The sequence below is a fragment of the Canis lupus genome, chromosome 3 (assembly GCF_048164855.1).
Source record: "Canis lupus baileyi chromosome 3, mCanLup2.hap1, whole genome shotgun sequence".
Classification (NCBI taxonomy): Eukaryota; Metazoa; Chordata; class Mammalia; order Carnivora; family Canidae; genus Canis; species Canis lupus.
This window is the reverse complement of record NC_132840.1, coordinates 54,640,084-54,663,415: the sequence shown is the minus strand read 5'-3', so window position 1 is coordinate 54,663,415 and position 23,332 is coordinate 54,640,084. Positions and strand designations below refer to the sequence as shown.

At 49.9% G+C, this 23,332-nt stretch overlaps 1 protein-coding gene across 9 annotated transcripts in view; it reads right to left on the bottom strand.

Annotated features, from left to right (window-relative positions):
• GAS7 (growth arrest specific 7) overlaps positions 1 to 23,332 on the bottom strand; it is a 209,869-nt gene that overhangs the window by 73,545 nt on the left and 112,992 nt on the right. For 7 of the 9 annotated variants that reach the window (XM_072821132.1, XM_072821130.1, XM_072821134.1 and 4 more), the window contains exon 2: positions 14,849 to 14,969. In XM_072821132.1, the coding sequence (XP_072677233.1) occupies positions 14,849 to 14,969 (121 nt within the window). Of the gene's footprint in view, positions 1 to 14,848; positions 14,970 to 20,602; positions 20,758 to 23,332 lie in introns of those variants that run through there. The other 2 variants (XM_072821137.1, XM_072821131.1) reach the window with 2 other exon arrangements.

Sequence of the window (23,332 nt, the reverse complement as noted above, 5' to 3'; positions counted from 1 at the left end):
AAGCCTGCTGGATTCCCAAGAAGACCATCTAGCCCCCGAATCACAAAGCGGGGAGGAACCAATACTCCAAAACATGGACAGAAATTTTAGACAAAATAAGCTCTTCAAGAAAGGGCATTGAGGGTGCACCTGGGGGGCTCAGTGGTTGAGCATCTGCCTTCTGCTTAGGGTGTGACCCCGGGGTCCTGGGATCGAGTCTTGCATCGGGCTCCCTGCAGGGAGCCTGCTTCTCCCTCTGCCTGTGTCTCTGCCTCTCATGTGTAAATAAATAAAATCTTTAAAAGGTGGGGGGCATCAGGACAGAGGAATATACAAAGTGAGGAAGAAATTGGTAGCATTTTCAAGGTGATATGAAATAAGATTCTTTGAGAAACAAAATGAGCAGGTTGGAAAAAAACTCTCTGCTAAAAGGCCTGCCAGCCTCGTCCACTAAGGAAAATTCTGGAATGCCACCAACAGGGGTAGTCTTCAAGGTAGGCTCAAAGTCCTTCTCCATCACCTGGCAGGCTGGTGAAACCACAGACCACAGGACCCCACTCACTCCCAGAGCCCCTGATTTCAAAGGTCTTGGGGGTGGGGGTGGGGGTGAGAAACTGCATTTCTAACAAGTCCCCAGGTGGCGCTGATGCCGCTGGTCCAAGGAACTCCACTTGGAGAAGCACAGGCCTGGGGGGTGCCAAGGAAGGAGGGAAGGCCATTAAAAAATAAAAATAAAAATAAAAATAGAAATAAAAATAAAAATAGAAATAAAAATAAAATAAGCAAGATTTTTTTACCAAAGGGACACCCATCAAAACAACCCACAAATCACTCCTGACTTAAAAACACACCCACGATTTGAAGTACTTCTCCCAAACAGGTGGCGCTGTTAAAAACTACAGCCAACAGTCAATGTGGCCCCGAGAGATCCAGAAAAAGAAAAATGCCCCCCCGCACCCCTCACAGGGCCCATGCTTTGAGAGCAGAGAAGAAATCCAGCAGGACCACCACCATGCAGGCCTCCTCTCCATCTCTAAAGTCCACCAGCCAAGAAGGCTTTGTATTTGCACACCTGGTCATGGGAATTCACGGGAATTCATGGGGATGCAGTCTCTCTAGGGAAGAGCTGAGCCAGCTGGGTGGGGACCTGGTGTCCAAAGCACTGGGTGCTCCCTGGCCCGTTCTGTTCTGCTTCCCAAGGCTCTATCCCTGCTGTGTGCTGGGCACCTGCTCCTGTAGAGGCCCTCTGTCCCCCATCAACAAGTAACCTGTTTCTATACAGCAGCACAAAGCCACTGAAGTCTTTATCTGGGGACAGGGATGATGGCTGGGGAGGAGGGAGGAGAGAGAAAGAGGCAGGAGTCCCTCCTTGACTCCCAGCCCGGCATCCTCTTCTTTCACAGTGGAGAGCACATAGTTGGGCACCCCTGGGTGCTCCTCACCAAACATAAATGAGCCCAGGGTGCTCTCAGGCTCCAGTCTGTTCACTCCAGCTCTGGAGGCAACCCCAAAGTTTAGCAGCGCCCAAAGATCCCACCCAGAGGACTCCAGCAGGAAGAGGGAGAGGACCAGGGAGGACAGGCATCTGAGAAAGCAGAGGCAGAGGAACCCAGGAGGGCGGGCTGGGATCTGGGAAATGAGTAGAGCAATTATTTTTATCCTACTTATAAAAGTAATGCAGGTCCTGGGGGGCGAGGGGGTGCAGTGCTGGAAAATTCGCAGAAAGGTCAAAAGGGGGAACAGAAGTCCTCCCGGATCCATGACTGGGAAACATCCACCACCGATCAACACCTCTGTGCCCTCGCCCCTGCAGCCAAAGCTGTGCCACTGGGGCCACAGGGCATCCCACCCAGCAGGAATCGGCGACTGCGGGAGGTGGTGGCAGGGAGCTGGGCCACCTGCGTGGCCACTGGAGTCTGTCCCCCAGGGGAAATACAGAGCCTGAAAGACACCAGCCTCACCCCTGCTTTTACAGAGACGGGGAATCAAGACAGGGCATCCCCCGGGCCAAGAAGGGGCAGAGAGCTGTGGACGTGCCTGCCAGCCCAGTCTTCTCGTGTCCACACACAAGGACATGTACGAGAAGAATCTAAAGCATCTGGGAATCAATCGCTTTCTGGGTCTCTCTCCTACAGCTTACATAAAAGGCTTTTCTGCACTTCCTTCTCTTGGAACTACCAGAAGTCTGGGGCCCAGGCAGCTATTTTAAGCCTGGGCCCACGCCCTGCATTCACCAACAGGCTGGCAGTGCAACAGGAAAGCAGGCCACCTTTCTGGTGCTGGTGCTACTGTACCCTCAGGCCAGGTGTGGACAAAGGAGGTGACAGGCTGCATCCTCTCCACAGCCCCCAGGGGAGGACACGACACCTCTCATGCGACTTGACAGCGCCCAAAGAGACCCCTGGTGGCCCTTTATGCGGGGGCCTGGGAAGCATGCTGGTGTTCTGGGGCTGCCCCTACAAAACACCACCACCACCAAGGCCACTTACACAACAGAATTGTGTTGTGTCCCAGTTCTGGTGGCCAGAAGTGTGAGATCCAGGTGTTGGCGGGGGTGGGGGCCTTCTGAGGGTCGCGACAGAGAGTCTGTCGTACAGACTGTCACCTCGGCCCTTCCTTGGCTCAGAGCTGGGTATCCTCCTTGGATCTTCACATCATCTTCCCTTGTGTGCGTGTCTCTAGGTCCAAAAAAACCTGCTTTTGCTCTGACCTCCTCAAAGCCAACTGCCCCCAGTCCCTGGAAACCCCTACACTAGGTCCCCAAGATGGCCACTTAAGGGTTACCGCCTGGGTGCGGGGTGGGGATGAGGGGCAGGACCTCCTCCAGCTCGTTGTTCCCAGAGCGCATCCTGGTTCCAGACCACAAGATGTTTCCACGCTCGCCCACTGTAGGAGCGAGTTCTTCTGGGGCTGATGGCCTCTTTGGAGGTGCAGACAGGCATTAACTACAGCTGTCAAGACGGCAGGAGATTCATTCTCCAGCAGGGGCTGCCTGGTGAGAAGTCCAGCGGATGGTCTGTCCGAGGCCGAGATGCTTCCAGCGTGGGGTCGCGGTGCCCTGTGCACAGCCCAGCACGCTGCTCCCAGGGAGCGGCGTGCAGTAAACACATGTGTCTTGCATGACTAACTTCTCCCCCTGTTCTCCCACGCCTCTTGGATGAGCACGGCCTACTCTGGAATCCGACTGGGACTGAAATAACAAGAAAAGCTGTTACCCCACTCCCAAGATCTTCCTCCGATAATAAAGATCTGATCATCGGGAAACCACGCCAGCTTCCCATCCGGAGGCGTGTTCCCCAACACTGGTGGGTAATGGGCATTTGGCGTTGCGACTCTGGGTTTCGCAGACTCTTAGAGGTCTATGCCAGCAGGAAAGGAAAGTGACTCCAACTCACAAGGACAGTCCCCTTGAACAGGCTCCTCCCCACTTCAGGGAGCATCTCGCCTTTGCAAAGGCAACCATTGCATTGTGATCGCCCACACCACCCCTGCGAGAAGCCATCCAAGTGGATAATAAGAGCTGAGCAGAGACAAGGCATTTAACAAACACTTGTTGCTTGATAATCAATTCATGCCAGCACTGCCCCCTTGCTGATCACGATGCATCCTGCAGATACTGATCTTTGCTAGGGGTCCTATGGGTGGACTCCATGAGCCCCAACCCTTTCAAAAGCCACCCGGTTGCCACTGCCCATCCTGGTGGACCCAACTTCCTGTTTGAAGCCGCAGGCTCCCACGGCCCCTTGACACCCACACAGGCCTCACAGCAACCCACAGAAAGGCCATGCTTCCTGTGCTGATAGTCAGGTACACAGAAAACCTCCAGGAACAAGGCAGAGCATGAGATGAGCTGGTAGGTCCTCGCTCAAACAGGTGCTTCATGACGGTACACCAGCCAGGCGTTCCTCCCTGGATCCTTGATTCTCATACCTGGTTCCCTTTCTTAATCTCTGATTCCCAAGAGCATTTATAAAATATCCTCCCAACTTGGTATCTCATGCCACCTCTCTTCCCCAGTACTTGGTGCAAAACCATGAGGCTCTGTCTGAACATAGGTCAAATGCAACACCCACAGGAACTGGATGCGTGAGATGCGCACACGAAGCTGAGTGTAAGAAAAACCTGGGGCGGTGGCCACCTTCTCAGCTCCACCCTATTCAGGCAGGAAGATGGGTTCAACATGGCCATGGCTCATGATGCTTTGAGAGAAGACAAGTAACAGGATGTTCATGAAAAAAACTTCCCAGTTTTCAATGTTGGCAAGTCACTGAACTTTTTAAATAAAGCACTGTGTACGTGGAATAAAGTGCTTCTCTGGAAGGTCTCTGGTCTCAAGACAATCCAGCATGGGACCTTCACTATACCTGCATCGCTTCAAGACAGCCCAGCAGGTTCTGGAGGTCCTGACCCTGCCCTGGCCATGTGTCTCTTACCACCACATACAGCAGCACTATAATGCCGCTGCCCTAGAAATTCAGTCATGGTGGATCGGAACTCTATTTTATTATTTTTTTAAAAGATTTTATTTATCTCTGAGAGACACACAGAGAGAGGCAGAGACACAGGTAGAGGGAGAAGCAGGCTCCCTATGGGGCGCCTGATGCAGGACTTGATCCCAAGACCCCAGAATCATGATCAGAGCTGAAGGCAGATGCTCAACCACTGAGCCACCCACGTGCCCTTCAGTACTCTATTTTAAAGAGTTCAAGCCAAGCAAACATCATTCCTTATGGGTACACAACTCACAGCCATCTTGTACCTTTTTCAGCCCCTAATTAAAGAATATTAGTCAAGCTATTGACTGGCTGAGGTCCCACCACCTGGTACACCTGGGTTAACTTGATATGGATGGATTAGCCACCAAAGCCTGCTAGGTCATAGGGCATGGGGGCAGGACAGTAACTCTACACTGGCACCCACTTCCTAACCAAAGCCAAGGCAACCTTGGAATCCCCAATCTAAAAACCTCCAGAGAAGAGCAATATGAAAGTAGAAACCTTACGACTTCCTGCCGCATAAAAGGTCTGAACTGTTTCACTAGACTCTAAGTTCCCCGAACACAAAGGTGGTGTTCATTCGGTCTAGACGTCTAAGTGCTATAACGGAAAAAAGAAAAATGTAAGTCCCAAATGCTCTGATTGAACCATACCTGGGAGCAAAGTTGAAACGAGAGCCCATAGGTGTTTTCAAATGGCAAAAATGCTGGGGCACCTGGGGGTGGGTGCTCAGTCAGTTAAGCGTCTGCCTTTGGCTCAGGTCATGATCCCAAGGTCCCAGGATCGAGCCCCACATCGGGCTCCCTGCTCAGTGGGTAGGCTGCCCCTCCCCTCTGTTTGTGTGCTCACGCTCTTTCTCTCTCTCTCTCCCTGGCAAATAAATAAATAAAATCTTAAAAAAATAAAAAGGCAAAAATGCTGAGATTTTAAGAAAAAAATTGAGCATTTGACTCCAAAGCTTTGAAATTAAAAGATCTGCTATGACATCCTGTTAGATGGATCAGAATAAAGACAAGAAAATATCCACAAACCAGTTACCTTGACAATACTGAAGAATATAAATGTTAGCCTGGCTGAAGTGTCCTTCTCCACAGTTTTATATTCAATTTCTATCCTGTCACTGTAAAATGGACAGATTTGTCTGTAAAGAGTTTCTCCTTGAGCTCCTAACCTTAACTATGAGACTTTACGGTGATACCACCTTTACCCTTGAGGCCATAATACGTGTTTACTTGCTTGAAAAAAAAACTATTTTTTCACTGTATCTCTGTAAAAGGAAACTGGATTTAAATGTGCTCTTCAACCTCATTATATTTGATCTGCTGACCACGCCTTCATCAACCTTATTGTCTCCTTGCAAGTCAAAAATAGTGATAACTATTAGAAAACACTTAAAAGTATAAAGCAGACTGGGAGGCTCATGGGGGCTTCAGTCGGTTGAGCATACGACTCTTGGTTTTGGCTCAAGGCATGATCTTGCAGTAATGGGATCAAGCCCCAAGTTGGGCTCTGTGCTCAAGTGAGGAGTCTGCTTCAGATTGTCTCTCTCTTTCTCTTTTCTCTCTCTCCCTCTCTCTCAAATAAATAACATCTTTAAAAAAAATTTTTTTTAAATAAAGCAGACCTTCTTACTCTTTCTAAATAAAAATTCTGATTCAGCACATTTGTGACATTTTTAACAACCTCCTTAAGTGCTTCTAATGCCCACCAAAATTTGGGATTCAGGCAAAAGGAGTCCCCAACCAAGGCATCATGTGCCTGTCTTTACTGGGATGTAATTTACATACCATAAAATTCTCTCTAAAAAGCACACAATAAGTGGTTTTTAATATATTCACAGAATTGCGCAAATACTACAAACTACCTAATTTTAGAACACTTTCATCATCTCAAAATGAAACCCTGTCCCCATGAAGGGTCACTCCCAGTCTCCCCTCTCCTCGTTCCTGGAAACCATGAATCTACTTTCGGTGCCTCTGGTTGTGCTTATTTGGGGTATGTCATGTAAGTGGAACCATCCAGTTAATGGTTTTCTGGGGTCTGGCTTCTTGCACTTATCAGCATGATGTTTTCTTTTTCTTTTTTTTTTTTTTTAAAGATTTTATTTATTTATTTATGAGAATGCACAGAGAGGAGAGAAAGAGAGGCAGAGACGCAGGCAGAGGGAGAAGCAGGCTCCATGCACCAGGAGCCCGACGTGGGATTTGATCCTGGGTCTCCAGGATCGCGCCCTGGGCCAAAGGCAGGCGCCAAACTGCTGCGCCACCCAGGGATCCCCAGCATGATGTTTTCAAGGTTCATCCATGTTGTGGCCTCTTGTACTTCATTCCTATTTATGCCTGAATAATCTCCCACTTTAGGGATACAGCGCATTTTGTTTATCTGCTCATCGTGCGATGGGCATTTGGGTTGTTTCCGGCCACTATGAACATTCGTGTGTATGTTCTCATAGGCACACGTGTTTTAAATTCTCTTGGGTATGTATATAGGAATGGACTTGCTGGGCCATACCCCACACGTTCCTTTTTCTTTCATTTTCACATCTGAACAATTAGCTGCTCTCCAGTGACCCCACCAAACAGCCAACAAGGACAGTTCTTACAGTGCTGACCCACAGGCAAGCCTTTTTCAGAGTAACTCAACTTCCTAGAATACAGCAAACAATAAAATCCTTTGTCTCCTTTGTCTTTTCATTTTTATGAGTCTTCCACACACTGGCAGTGTGCATGACTCTCTAACCTACTGGGCATTTGCCAAAATTCCAAGAGATTACTGGTCTTGAAAACAGCTGAGATATGAGGTAAGTGTTGTGCACTTAACGTGTTACCTTAACGTTACTTAACGTGTTACCTTAACGCTACAAATTAAAAATGGATTCTCTGGATTACAAAACAAAACAAACCAAACAAACAAACAGAAACAACAAAACCACACAAAGGCAGATTAATTGTAAGCTTGAGGGTCTAACAGCTTTGCACTAGAGTCCATTAAATAAAAAAATTATTAAGCCAAAATAAAAAACACATATAAACACACACACAGAGCTACCTCAATCAACCAATTGTGCCAAACAAAAGCAACTTTCTCGTCTCCCATTTGCTTAACACAGATGGACCAAAGAAAACAGATAGATGTTTTTGAATGTAAAAGTTTCTCGGGGCAACCTTTATCAACAGGGAATTATTAGGGCTGTTCTATCTGGGAAGATAGAGAAGTATCCAATTATTTGCAACAAAGAAAAACTCAAAAGACTGTTTTTCCAAGTGTTCTACTGGAAAACTTGTCCAGAAACTCACATTAGCTCCTGGTGTAATAAAGTTTAAGGAGGAATAGACTCATTTAAAGAAAAATTAAAACAAGAAATCAAGAGAAGTACTGGCTATTCGGCAAACAAATCCAAGAGCTCAAACCCTAGCATATTTCTCCAAGCTTCGCTCACAAACATGATAAAACATTTCTACGTATGGATGTGTCATCAGAACTTGGAAACAACTCCCAGTTCCCCTGGGTTTTAGTTGAAGCTCCAAGAAGATACTGGCGTTTCTCGGCGTTTTCTCTTAAAAATGTCATTTCAGATTGTTTTGTCCTGCTCATTCGTGAATTTGGTTATCCTTATTGCAAATTAAGTCACCATCCTCTACGTCCATCCTTCTGAATACAGAGGCAATGGGGGGAAAGTAAGCATGGAAAGATGGGATCCAGGCACAGCTTGGCCTATGAGTGGCCATGTAACTTTGATCAACTTCCCGTCCCACACCAGCGGCTCGTGTGTAAAATGAATGGGGTTCAATTTGTTAGGCCAGAGATCATCAAACTTTTTCTTTCAAGGGCCAGATGGTAAATCTTTCTGGCTTTGTGACCACACTGTGTCTCTACTCAACTCCTCCACCATCGTGCAAAAGCAGCCTCAGACGACAGGCAAACAGAAGAGCATGGCTGTGTTCAGTACAACTTTATTTACAAAAATAGGCTGCAAGCTGAATTTGGCCCAATGGTCCTAGTTTGCCAACCCCTGCGTGGGATGACTTGGAAGGTTCTCCCTAGGGTGACTGTGGCATCAAAGTCACTGGGCGCTATAGGAGTCTCTGCCCTGGGACACAGATGTTGGGCTCCTCACATTTCCGTCAACTGCCTCCTTCTATTTTGACTGATACCTCAATCATGCTCCACTGCCCATCCACGTACGGCTCGGATGAAGCATCGCTCTGTGGAGCTGGAGTTAGGCTTTCTGGGGGACCGATGATACGACCCAAAGTTGTGGGGGGAGTAGCTCTCCAAGGGGGAGAAGCTTGGCCAATGGGAAATAGGTGATGAGAGGGAGGTTAAGTAGTAGATCAAACCCCTCTGTTCTCCCATGGACTACTCAAAGGCAAGGCTCTTCTCTGCAACCCTGCCAGAGAAGTGAACATACCTGCTAGATGGGACCTGAAAAGACCTGTTGGACCCCTCTGTGGTTCACTGTCAACGCTAGCCAGCATCACATGACACCTTCCCTCTCTCACTCACTCTCACTTCTCTGGGCTCAGACAGCCTAAAATAAAGTGTCCATGTGTAACCCTTGCCTCAGGCTCTGCTTTCTAGAGAAACACAGCATAAGATATCCCCCTCAAGTGATCTTCTCCCTTTAGAAATGAAAAGCATAAGTAAAGGAGGCTATCGGATCAAAAGTGGGCAAAGATTAAGACATAAGAGATAAAATACTGACTCATACATTCCACAGAACTAATCTTGGCCTTTGTTACTTAATTGAAATACTCCTTCAATGTCCAAACGGTAAAATGCATCCTGAACAGCATCTAAGGAGTCAGCATGTCTCCAAAAAAGAAGACCTGCACACCTATGACAGTATCACGGCTAAGTGATCACAGTATCTGGCTTTCCAGTTATTAATGGAATAAAACAGTATGCTCCTTGAAACACAATGGCCTGTTGTGCAAATAAGAGGCCCTCCGAACTTAGGGGTGTCTGGATGGCTCAGTAGGTTAAGTATCTGCCTTCAGCTCAGGTCATGATCTCGGGGTCCTGGGATCGAGCCTCACATCGGGCTCCCTGCTCAGCGGGGAGCCTGCTTCTCCCTCTTCCTCTGCCACTCCCCCTGCTTGTGTTCTCTTTCTCAAATAAATAAAATCTTTTTTTTTTTTTTTAAAAAAAAGGACCCAATTTCGGGATCCTTAGAATTAAGAGGTCCCCCTTAACACTACCTAAGGTCCCCCCCAAAAGGATAGGCTATTAGTAATAGCTCAAGATCCAGAAACTAAACACAACCCCATTTTTGGCAAGAGTCAACTTTTTTGGAACGGAGCACTTTTCGAGACAGCAGAGCAACAAGCCATGTCCTGACACCAGAACCCTCGGGGTTCCTGCGGCCCCAAGCTCAGGCCCACCTTGCATGACAAGACGCCCTAGAGAGAGATAATCATGGGGAGATAAGAGGAGCTGGGGACTTCCCAAAGTCTCTTAAAGCCTCCTTTGATGGCTTTGCTGAGTTTATTTGAAAACAACAGTCCTATTGCATGAACTTACTCACTGAAACTTCGTGTTAGCCATCAGGCCCAACCCTATTCATTAAAGAATCTGTGCTTCCCCCAATAATTTAAAATATCCACAATAAATCTGCTCGGTATTTCAGTCTATCTCTGAAGGTCCCTTCCTAATCTTTCCTCCTCTGCCTATCATGGTATTGCCTTATTTCTCTTGCATTCGTCTTATCTCAGACAATTATTTCAAAGTCCCTCCGCCCCTCCTTTTAGGGTTTTCCTGTAGGGCTCTCTCCTACAAGTTCGCCCTGGGTGACCTGCATGGGGCTTTGTTGTCCCTGTGGATGAAATGAAAATTGTGGGATGCTATCTGTCATTGTACCTGTTGGCCACTGCACAATGGTCAAGTGCAATCCATTCTGCTCTGTGTGTGCCAAGCCAGGCACCCACAGGGCTCCCCAGATTCTCAGAGTCCCCAATCCAGCTGCACCCCCCACCCCGAGTCACAGACCCATTTGTCCGCGAACACAGGCTAGCCACCTCTCCCCAAATATCTCCCAAGGAACCCTGCGTACAACCTGGATTCGTTCTCTTTCTTCCGAACTCTTTCTCCCTTGTGTCCCCGGCTCTCGGTGCATGTCAGAGGGACCCGAGCACTCATCTCTCTGCTGCCACATCCTGTCTGATGGATTCCACGTCTTCCTCCCCAGCCACGGCAGGGGATGCAGAGCTGACCCTATTACTTCTCCTCTCATTTAGTCTGCCCGGCCCGTGCTGACCATCCCTAAATCTTTCACTCCGCTGCAAAAGTGATCTTGCCAAAGTATCCTGATCATGCCACACGGCTGCTCTGGTTCTTCCTATTGCCAGAGGGCACAGTCTCAGCTCAAAGGACCTCGTGGGGTCATCACTCCTCCTCACCATTTTGCTCCCTGCTCATGCCGCACACGTCAGCACATGGCATCCCTGTGTCGAGGCCTCCAGATATCCACACCAACACCTGCAACGCTTCTTAGCCCCCGGGTTCCTCTGACTCCAACCAGGGCTGCAGTGTGCCAAGGCGGAGGCCGCCCCGCGTTTGACTCTGCATCTCTACAGCCCGGCTCGGTGGCCAGCCCCTGAGACAGTCCCCGTCCATAAAATCCTAAATGGATTTGAAAATAAGCAGGTGAGCCAGAGCAAGGGACTACAGATGTGAACTGGGCTTTAAGTTCATTACATGTGTAGGTGGTGTAGACACGGGGACAGCACATTCACGGTACCCAAGTCATATTCTGCAAAGGGGCTGGGGACACGAGAAGTATCTGGAAGAAGGGGAGAATGGGACAAGATGATGGGAGGAATGGTGCGCAGTGGCTGGAGCAGGGTGCAAGGCCTCGGCCCGAGTCGCAGGGCAGAAGAGGCCCCAGGGCTGGAATAGGAAGGTGGATGTGGCTGGCCTGGCCAGGAGGAGATGCAGACTCATGTGCCCCCAGAGGTCGGGGGGTCACAGAGATGAGGAGAGCAAGCAGCTGCTCTGATGGGTTATTTCCCTGCAGAAAGGGGGTCAGAGCCAAAACTATAAGAAGCAGCCCGGCAGCCAAACAAACCTGGTCTAAGGAAGCCGTCCAGAGGAAAGTCAGAAAGACAGCTGGGCTTCCCATTCCCTTAGGCGAAGGAATAAAGTCCTTAAATATGCTGTTTGGAGCCTGCAGGGTCCCTCCCAGCTTGACTATGGCTTTGCCTTCAGAAAGGCATTTCCATCTTAGGGGCAGGGCGTCTCCTCCTCCAGGAAGCCTCCTCTTGATCTCTCAGGGTCTCTTGGAACAGATTTTTTTTTTTTTTAAGATTTTATTTATTTATTCACGAGAAACACAGAGAAGCAGAGACATAAGCAGAGGGAGAAGCAGGCTCCCTGCGGGGAGCCCGAGGTGGGACTTGATCCCAGGACCCCGGGGTCACGCCCTGAGCCAAAGGCAGCCGCTCACCCACTGAGCCCCCAAGGCATCCCTGCGACACACTCTTAAAACACCCTGGATTTCTCCTTCACAGCCCTGTTCACGAGAATAATCAAATACATATTCCTTTAAAATCTGCTTCCATTGTTAAGAAGATAAGCTCTTTCAAGAGCTTCTTTTTAGTATTATCACCAGCATCCAACAATCTGCCTGGGACTCCGGTGAGCCCGGTAAGTGTTTGTTTGTTGAACGAGTAAGTCAATCAATCCAAAGGATGAGGATGCATCACACAGTTAGTAAATAAAAGTGGCAGGCAAGACCAAGGAGCCGGGATGACGGCGAGCCCATCGGGAAGGTGGGGAAGGGTAGGGAGGGCCAGTCCTACCGGGGATAACGGAGAGTCCAGGCAGGAGTCATGAGCTCGGGGGCCCACCTGCCTTACCACGCAGTCTGTAAACTCCTGAACTAAGATCCTCCTACATGCTTGAAAAAGAATCGAAAGGAGAAGAAAGTTATTTGAAGTTCACATTCCTGGGGCACCTGGGGGGCTCAGTCGGTTAAGCATCTCATGATGCTTTGGCTCAGGTCATGATCTCAGGGCCCTGGGACTGAGCCCTGCATTGGGCTCCCTGCTCAGCGGAGAGTCTGCTTCTCCCTCTCCCTCTGCTCACTCCCCTTGCTTTTGCTCGTACTCTCTCTCTTTCTCACATAAATATTTTTTTTTTAAGAAGAAATTCACATTCCAGTGTCCACAAATAAAGTTTTATTAGAACACAGCCGTACTCGTGGGTTTCCGTATGTCTACGACTGCTTTCACACAACAAAGACACAGCTGAGAAGCAGTTGACAGACATCACGGGAGCTTCAAGGACAAAAAAAGCGTACTACCTGGCCCTTGGCCTAGAGCCTCTTGGGATCGCTATATCCCCAGACCCTGCCCCCAGGCACCTGCTAGAGTCTGGACCTCAGAAAAAACAGCTGCCAGATAATGTCTGTTGATATAAAACGGGGCTTTAATATCCCCTGAACGAAGAGGGAAGAGTTGAATTTTGCAACAGACTATTTCATGGCCGTGACACAACATGAGTTAGGCTAGCAGGTACACAATACGTTGTTCAAGCAATTTCTAGAACACGGGTTGTTTTTCCAACTTATTAAAAAGAATAATCATGCATATGCCTAGAAGGCGAGAGACTATGAATATCTGGGAGGATATGCATGATAAATAGCTTTAGGGAATGGAAGCGGGGATTTTTACTTGGTGTTTCTTTTTGTAACTATTGAGTTTGTTTGTTTGTTTGTTTTTACCAAGGATATACTACTTTCTAATTAAAAAGAAAAAAAAAAAAAAGAAGAAGAAGATGGGGCACCTGGGTGGCTCTGGTTGAGTGTCTGCCTTCGGCTCAGGTCGTGATCCCAGGGTCTTGGGATGGAGTCCTGTACTGGGCTCCCTGCAGGGAGCCTGCTTCTCCCTCTGCCTGTGTCTCTGCCTCTCTCTCTGTGTCTCTCATGAATAAATAAATAAAATGTTTAAAAAAATTAATTAAAAGAAAAAAAGATGAACAAAACTGCAGATTTTAGAAAGCCTCTTCCACCACTCACCCACCTGCAGCCTCTCTGCAACAGAGTGGCTAATTCAGGATGAGAATGGGCCCAGAGCCTTGCTGATCTCAGGATCATATGGTCCAATTTCTGCATTTCACAGATGGGAGCTGTGCACACACACTTTTCTCTGAAACTTCAAAGTCCAGTAACAGTGCAAAGCGACTCGTGTTTGTTTTGAGGAAGTTTAAGATTAGAATGGTCAGAAATAGTTCTACTTCCCTTTTCCTAGAAACTCCAACTACGTCTTCAGCTGGGACATGCCCCTGACACCCACGGAAGGCTGGTTGCCAGGGGACGTGAACAAACCAGGCCCCCCACCCCAGTTCCCGGCCCCCGAGTAGCAGGTGCCAGCTGCCTTCTCTGCTGCTCCCTCTAAAGAGCAGCTGGCTTTCTGGTTACCAGGACACCTCTGAGCACAGGCCTGTCACCAGCAGTCATACTAATGGCCCCACTGGGTAGGAAGAGGTGACCGTTAAGGCAGGTGGGGTGCACACAAGAGAAATGAAGGGCGAAGCCTGAGCCAACATGTGGCTATGGATTATATCTCACATCCTGCCTTGGCACACACATCTGCTATTCCCCGTTCCCCCCCCCACCGCCCCAAATCGAACCTTCTGTGTTTCCATCCTTCAGAGAGGCCCAGAGGTCAACAGACAGAGAGCCCTGAGCTGCATTTGCTCTGTCCTGCCCAAGACTGCCTTGTTGGAGAACCTGCCACTCCTCCTCCTATAAACTTTCTCCAGCCTTCTTGCAGCCCACTCTGCAGCGAGCCCGCATGCTGAGGTCCTGGAGCCACTCGCGAAGGTTCTGGAAGCCCACAATCACTGGGCACAAGGAGCTGTGGTTTTAACTCCACTCAGAAAGGCACTTGGGACCCATGTTACCTAGTAGAATACATAATGCATAACTAGCCCCAGCATTTCCCAGAGAACATTCCAGGAAATACCAACCGGTGAGAGTACGGGATGCTGCGGTGAAATCAGGGAAATCCCTCGCCTCATCAGGACATGCCATGTTTCAAAATAATCATGCAGTAGCTGAACCTGGTTAACATGACATCAACCAGCGGTTGACCAGAGAACCTTCTGAGATCCCAGGTTGGAAAGCATCCCCAGAGCATGAGGTGGGGCTCAACAGAGATGCCCGAGTTTCCAGGGTTGACCCCCGACCCCCAAGGGCGGCCTTCTCCATCTGGCGCAGGCCCCCACCACCTGGCACCGTGGAGAAACCCATCGTCTGCCGCAGCCTCTTTAGGCAGGTTTCCGAAGAAATGGTGTTAACCACTGGGAGATGCAAAAGGGAGACAGAAATCCAGGGGAAGCAGGTGCACGATGCTCCCCAGAGCGGGACTCACCATTGGTGGTCGTGTTGACATAGTAACGCCGGCCCTGGGGAGACAAGTAGCTCTGCCACCCAGGTGGAAGGATGACGATCTGGCTTTCCTCTCCCGGCGGAGGGGGAACCATTCCAGGCTTCTGTGGAAGAGGAAAAGAGAGGTCACACAGGTCGGGCATTTGTACAACTGGTTTTCAGCCAGTTTTTGACCAACCAAGTCACAGGCGACTGAAGTCACCCTGGAAGAGCTGATGCTGGGAGGGGTGGGAGGTGGCCCACTGGCCTCCCTGAGGGCGGTCACAGGCCACACATGTGTGATCCGGGGGCTTGCCCAAGCATGAGGTGAGAGGAGCTCTTGATGCTTCAGAGCCAGTGCAGAAGGGACAGCTTGTCATAAAGGACAAAGGGAGGTGACAGCCAGTTAGTAGAGCTGGACTCTCTCCCAGGGGTCCCCTGGACAAGCTCTCTCCGGACGGCTCTGCAGGCGGCAGGGCCCTGATACGCTGTGCACCCCCCTTCCCATGGGATCCAAAGCCTGAACCTCCAGGACCACCAAGTACAGCCTGCTGCGCGAACCTACCAGAAGGAATTAATGCACGTCTCAGCAGAGCAAGATGTAAAGCGTCCTATAACAACGCTGAGAACGGACCAAGAACTAGGCTGGGCTTATCTGGTCCAGTGTCCAAATTGCCCCCTCGGGGGATCTGGGCACAACTGGGACCCACAGGCCAAACCACAGCTCCCTCCGTGTGCCCTCACGAACGGCTTGATCCTCTAACAGGGAGGAAGCAGGTGTAACCCTCAGAGTTACAAGAGAGGAGACTTCTGGCAGTGGGATTAAGGGCCACTTTTCTCCTCTCCCGATTACGTTATCCCTTGCATCTAAATTTCCCTCAAACAACAAAAATAAGTGGTGAGCTAAAGAACATTTAAAAATAAGGAAAGAGGGTCCAAATTAGCCCACACAGTGGCTGTGCCTTCCGAAGATAGCAAGTGGATTTAACCACACAAGGAGAGGGGCTGTGAATTTCTCCGCAAAGCAGGGCTCTGTGCGGAGGTATTAAAACTAATCAGCAACTGGGATGCCCGGGGGGCTCAGTGGTTGAGCATCTGCCTTTGGCCTAAGACGTGATCCCAGGGCCCTGGGACGGAGCCCCGCATCGGGCTCCCAACAGGGAGCCTGCTTCTCCCTCTGCCTGTGTCTCTGCCTCTCTCTCTCTCTCTCTCTGTCTCACATGAATAAATAAATAAAATCTTTTCTTAAAAAAAAAAAAAAAAAAAAAAAAAAAACCTCATCAGCACTGAAATGTCCTCGGCATCCCTCCGAGGCAGTTCTGGTCTCTGATGGTGGCTACTTAGGAAAGCCAGCTAAGGAATTAAAAGCAAGCAGGAGAGATGCACAGCTCCTGCCTGTCCTGCTCTCGTATTGTCTGAAGGCTGCAAAACCAGGAACTTCTGCTCCTTGGCGCCCTGCACGCCCTCAGCAGGGATCAGGTCCATCCTAGATGCTCCTGGGACCCTGAGTGGCCACAGCCTCCCTGGAGCCACCGTGGTTAACGGCTGTTCACCCACAGAGCCTTTCTGGTTTGGCATGGAAGGCCGTCTTTGAACTACTGGGCACCAGACGTCAGCCAGGAGGTCTTCTCACCAACAGAGCATGTCCACTGACTCCAAACACACCTGAGCACGTCCACCTGGGCCTCCAGACACCTACTCTGGCCTCTTCTGGATTGGAAGGTGGTCGAAACACACACACCAGAAAGAGTCTCACAATGAGGGAAGTGTGCGTGTGGATAAATACCCCACAGGCAGGAGGTATGCACCTTGGCTGCGTGGGGCTGGGGGTCACAGAGCAATAAATAGGGAGGTTAGGAGGCTTAACCTAAGAGAGAAAAATTCTAGAACCACAGGGTATGAAGCCAGGCTGCTTCAGCTGGAGTCTGGGGTCTTAGAGCATCTGGGGTGGGAAGACCATGCTGGTGCTTCTCTGCTCAGCCTGCGGGCGGGGGGGGCGGGGAGGGACGGGAAATTGTTAAAGGGTATATATTATACAAGGGCCAGAGGGGGGTGCCTGGGAGGCTCAGTGGTTGAGCATCTGCCTTCGGCTCAGGTCATGATCCTGGGGTCCTGGGACTGAGTCCCACACTGGGCTCCCTTCAGGGAGCCTGCTTCTTCCTCTGCCTGTGTCTCTGCTTCTCTCTCTGTGTCTCTCATGAGTAAATAAATAAAATCTTAAAAAAAAAAAAAAAAAAAAAGCAAGGGCCAGAGGGTGACATGGCCAGAAATAGGGGACAGAGGAGAGAGGGACCCAGATGCACAGTGGAAGCAGCTCAGGCCTGGGCCACAATCCTGACTCAGCCCCCAAGCAGCCACATGATGAGGAAATGACTCAGCCAGCTGCGTTTCTCTACACGTCTACACAGGAGCCCTGTTGTGGAAGGCACCCAGGAAAGCGCCCATTACCCAGAAAGCTCTGTGACAGAGGGGGTCCCAGCAGGAGGAGGTGTGTTCAAGTGCCCAGCCAGACCAGGCTTCGCACAGCCCCTGCCCCCTGAGAGGTGAAGTTCAGGGGCCCAGACCTCAGCCGGCACCTGTAACATCTGAAATGTCACCAGAAATAGTCACTTCTCCCCAGACCTCTGTTTCCAAGACGACACTAGACACGCAGCAGCAAGCACCCACCTGCTGGGGAGACCAATGTGTTAAGAGGTGGCCAATGTGACCTGCTGAGAAGGCCAGGTGGGTGGCCAGGAGACTGCTCCTAAGCGGGGCTGGGTGAGCAAGTGGAGTGGATTTTGGACCCTTCATACCCCACCTGTGAAACAGCAGGAATGACACCTGTCCTGTCTCCATGTCTGCACAGTGCCCTTCTCTTGAGAATGACTCTAGGGGGTTCATGTAACTCTGTGGGGTCAGATAAAGCCCTGGCATCCACCGGTGGACTCCGATGACCAAGGAGGTACCATGACTGCCCGCCCTGAGGTCTTGCCCACCCAGGAAATGCTGGACCCTCTGTGACCAAACCCTATGGAAGGTGCCGGTGCGGGAGCCGGGAAGGCCAAGTGGTACTGGAAGAGGAAGGGAGGAGGGCACCAGGGCCAGCTGGGCCTACTTACCAGTTTGGCCAATGCAGCAAAGGCTACCCCACATCCCCCTCCAGCATGACCACGGCTCCTGACTCTGCTCTGCCCTCCAGCCCCCAAGGCTGCCACAGTCCCCCTGCCTTTGGTCTCTCCCAGAAAGAAGACCCCCCCCCCTCCCGGAGGGGGGACCATCAGGACTACAAAGACGTGCAAACAAGTGGGTATGCACCCAAGAGACCTGTAAATCCACAATCACAAGCAGTGTCATCCACGATGGCCAAAAGGCGGGCAGGACCTCAAGGTCCATCATCTGATGAGCGAGTCAATGGAAAGGGGTGCATCGGGACCAAGAAGCAGAATGAAGTACTGCTACATGCCACAGTGTGGATGAACCCTGGAGCCATGCTTAGTGCCATAAGCCAGAGACACAAAAGGCCACATACCACATGACTCCGTTTACATAAAATGCCCAGAATAGGGGTATCTGGGGGGCTTAGTGGCTTAGGCATCTGCCTTCAGCTCAGGTCATGATCTCGGGGTCCTGGGATCGAGTCCTGCGTTGGGCTCCCTGCTCAGTGGGGAGTCTGCTTCTCCCTCTGCGCTCTACCACTCCCCCTGCTCATGCTTGCTCTCTTGTTCTCTCTCAATCTCTCAATGTCTCTCACAAATAAATAAAATCTTAAATGAAAAAAAAAAAAAAAAAAAGAAAGAAAGAAACACCCAGAATAGAGAAATCCACGGAAACAAAAGAGATTAGTGGTTGCCAGGGGCTGGGGTGGGAGGGGAGGGTGGACACAGGATTTCCTCTTTGGAGTGATTCGAATGTCCTGGAAGGAGACAGTGGTGACAGTTGCAGAGTACTATGGATGTATAAATACCACTCAGGATAAATTTTATGTAAGGTGTGTCTCGTAATTAAAAATAAAAAAAAAAATGTTTTAGTTTAGTTTTTAAGCTATGGAGGGAGCAAAGCTGGAGTCCCCACCTGCAGGCCCTCATCTGAAAGGCCCAATGCACCCACATGACCTCATGGCTCACGGCCATGGAGGGATGGGCCTCCTGGGAGAGCGGCCCCTAGCCTTCCTTCCCTAGTCCTGTGACTTCTCCCCTTCCATTCCATCAGCAGTTTGCCCTGGGAATGGGAACTAGGTGCTGAGGGGACACAGGCCCAGAGACTGGGGTCCTAACTACAATGAACAAGATGGGAGGGGGTGGGAGAAAGTGTGGAGGCTGACGGCCATTTCCTCCAACTCATAAAATCTCAACCTGATGCATATCATGGCTTTGTGGGAATCATAAAATGCTCTTTCTCCAGATGGGCCCTCGCCCTGAGTGCAAGGCTGGATCTCAGTCTCCCCGTGGGTCCCCTTGTTCAGTCAACAACCTGTTCAACTGTTTACGGAGACCCATGCTCTGAGAATCTGAAGAAAACTGTGGATCTCCTGCATGACCCCCCCCCAAAGGGAGTCCGTGGTGCACATACACCCTCACCCTGTTTCCTATAAAGTATCAGCAGGCTTCTAGATGACTCAGAGCCCTCATCTAGCTGGTAATCAAGAAACATACGAGCTCAGATCCCACTTGAGTCCATCGATAATGACTTTTATTGTGCACCGAACGTTTATAGTGCTCCAAGGACTGGGCTGGGTGCTCTACACACTCATCTCTAGTTTTTACAGTTTAAATCTGCCACTTTCCCACCTCGAAATAAGGAATCTGAGACTTGAGAGAATTTAATAACTCGACCAACACTGCACAACTAAACAAATGATCAAACCAAACCTTGGCCCTAGAGACTTCCATCTGGTTACCTACAGGGAGGCCTCCCTGCTGCCCGGCTAGCCAGGGGCAGCTCCACTTCTTTCCCCGGACCACCTGACATCCCAGTTACCACCAAGGAGGGTGACAACTCAGGCCTGCTCCTGCCTGTCTCACAGACTCCAAAAGAGCATATGCCTTCCCCGGAGAGGAGCAGAAATACCACCACCCACACCCGAGCAGTCACGTTCCCGGCTGCAGGCTAACTTCCTTGTCTCCTGACTTAAAACAGCACAGCCAAAGAAATTTTCCTCTTAAGGATGGGCTACTGGTCCTCCCCGGGGAAGAAGAAAAACAACAGGCAAGCAAAGGAAAGTCACCCAGAGATTGAAAACAAACTCCCCACCCCCTGACCCTCCTTTACAGCAGTGTTTCTCAAAGGGTGGTTCCTGGAGCACCCCGTCGGTCACCTGGGGACGTGCGCTAAAAGGGCAGGTTCCAGGGCCCTGATCAAAACACCAGGTCAACCTGGAGCCTCGGAGGCTGCCTCTCAACATGCATTCTGGGTGAGCCTCGTGCCCACTGAACTCAGAAGACTGGCTGGTGTGCAGCTTCAGAGAAAGCACTTGAGAGAAATCCCACTTCTGAAAGCAACGCTGGGAGCGTGAAATTTTAATAAGCACGATTTACAAAAAGACAGGGCTTAGCTCCGTGGGTACCTATGCAAGAAAGGTCTGCTATCCCCACACCCTTCAGAGAAGACTTCTTTTAAGAGAGATTGGATCTGGGCTCTGCAGCCTCCAGACAGTGCCAGCCCCCACCTTCAGCGCCCCCCTCCCTGACAGCCTCCACCCCGCTGCCCCCCCCCCCCATCAAGTTCAGCCTGGGACTCCTTTCCCCTTAGGAGGCTTCTGGGAGCACCTGACTCTTACCTTCTCCAGATGCGAGCAGATGTTACTTGAGATGGTACCTGGCGGTCGTCACTTTAGCAGCCTGAACAGTTTTCACCGTCCCCCCATTCTATGTCTTCTCACACCCCAAGCCCAGAAGCAATAGGAGCTCCAGAGAAAGGCATATCCACAGGGCCCCACACCCCCACTCCCCCCACACCCCAATCTATATATAACATCTCTGAAGTTGTCAGCCTAACGAGCCACTTTCTGGCAGACCCGTTGCCATGGCAATGACTGCTAATGAGCTGGGTGCCGTGATTGGCACTGCTTGAAGGCTCCTCCACAAAGAACTCTTCCAGCAAGTTCTCTCTTCTGAAAGGCACAGCCAGCCAGGACCCCCCCTAAAGCAGCCAGGCTAGGGCCAGGTATGCTTGGGAGCCATCGCCACCCCCCGCCAGGAACCTCTTTGGTACTGGTGCACCTTGAGCAATCCAAGACCCAAGCCTCACTGTCACTCAGTGGGGGTTGGCCAATTAGCAGCAGTGACAGGGGCTGCAAGCGAGCCCCCAAAGACGACCAAGCTCCAGCTGGCCCGAGGACTGGAGAGTCACATCCATGCCAAATCTTTCTGCTGGACACCTGTTCAGGGTGGAGACACCCTTACACAAAGCTGGGAACAGCTCCCGAAGGAAAGATCATCTCTCCCCTGGCCAAGGGTCAGACATAGAGCATGGAGCAGGGCCCCAGCTCTCCCAGTGATGCTGCCAGCTTCAGGATCTGCACCTATAAGAATGTAGGGTGCCTTTCCTCTCCTAAATGAGCAAGTACTGTTCTCTCCAGCTCTGGCAGCCTTTCTGTGCAGTCTGGGAGTGACTCACAGAGAAGAGGAGAGGAGGAAGCAAGGTGCCCTGGTGATGGCCCAGTGCACCCTGGAAAGTGAAGTCCTCACGAGTAGTTTTCTGGTGTAGGGGTGGGGGGATGGACCCTGGCAATGTCTTCATGTTCTTCTAAGGGTGAGAGATTTGGGACCTGGAGACCTGGTTGGAGGGAGGAAGAGAAGAAGAGACCAGACAACAGAGAAATAGGCTGTAAGATTCAGGAAGACATGGCCATGGCCATGCTGTCCCTAGCGTTAGTCTCAGCACAGTGCCCAGAACACTGGATGCAGGGATGGAGGGATGAATGAATCAATGGAAACTTGGAATCATAGTAGGAACTGGCTCCAAACAGATCTGAGGCTTTCACCAAACAAATAGAATGGTAGTCCAAGCAACGTGTGTGCCCCACCTGTAACAAATCCCAGCTCCTAATGGATCCGAATGAATGGACTATTCAACGTCGAACACAGGGAGGTGGGGTAGGACGAGATAATATAGTGTCTTTCACTGCAGAAAATAAATCGAGGAACAGTATCCAGAAGCCTCCGGGGAGGCACAAACTTCAAATCATGACTTCATCTGGTATCCAGATGGAAAATCCCAGGAAAAGTGTTTAGCAACTTCAATAGAAGGAAGGGGGATAGAGCATCTGATACAAGTGCAAAAAAAAAAAAAAAAAAAAAATTCATCAGGAGAGGACAAACGAATGCAAAACAAGGGCAAGTGGACTGGAAAAAGGAAACAAATGCTATAAAAGGGGACAGGAAATTAACAAAATTGTAGGGAAATTTATGAGGTAGCGACATGCACTAGAATGTGGAATTAGTCTTGTGGAAAGGGGGGAAAAAGCATTCCTTATGTACCAAGCCAATTTAAGAATTTTTTCATGGAATGCAAAGGAAATGCACAATAAAAAAAAAAAAAAAAAAAAGGAAGGAAAGAAAAAGAAAAAGAAAAAGAAAAAAACAGGGGGACAAAAGAACAAGCCAAGATACAGATGCTAGGAGCTCCTGAAGAAGAAAAATGAAACAATAAACCATGGTTGATAGGAGGGGAAGAAGAAAAAAAAGAAAAGAGAAAACTTTGCTCAGCTAAAAGAAGATATGTATGTGCAGCGTGGCGGGTCCCACAGTGCTGCAAGCAAAATGCAAGCCCCGTGGCAGGCACGCCGTGGACCATGTATTTACACGGCAGAGATAAACAAAAAGTCCTATCAGGGTTTATGTGGGAGAAGGGTGTCCCCAGTAAAGGAGCACAGATAAATAAAAAGCTGGTCTCAGGCTTCTCCGTGACTGCATTTTAAAAGATACCACTGGATTGTCACCTGGGAAATGCTGAGACCCTCCCAGGAGGTGGCTGAGCTGTCCTGCATGGAGACTCATTCCTCTATGGACAGTGGTTCAGGGAATACTGGTCCACAGACAGTGGTCCGGGGACCTGTGTGTCCTCCTCAAAAGTCCTCAGAAGGTATATCACAGCTGCCTGAGAGATTATGACAAAGAAAGGTGAAGAATTCCCTTAAATTCTTTCTTAATTTCGGACCTTTCTACCTTAGAAAGGCCCAGGGCTGAGCACTGGAAGCAGCTTTAAAAACTTGCAGATCATCATCATCATCATCATCATCATCATCGATCAAGTTACAGACTATGTGTAGGTGTCGCTGGTCTCCATATATGGTATAAAACAACGAAAGAGCTTGGATTACAAATTCCAGATAATACTAGAAAAGGCCAAGAGGTGGGGAAAGTCAAGTGCGGGCACCTAGAGAAATGAAATCAGAATGCCCCTCTTCCTACACCAACAAGGGGACATCCATCCCTTCCTCCTCTAGGTCCTGATGGCGAGGTCAACAGATACCTGGCCAGTCAGCTCCCCATCCTCTGGCATCTAG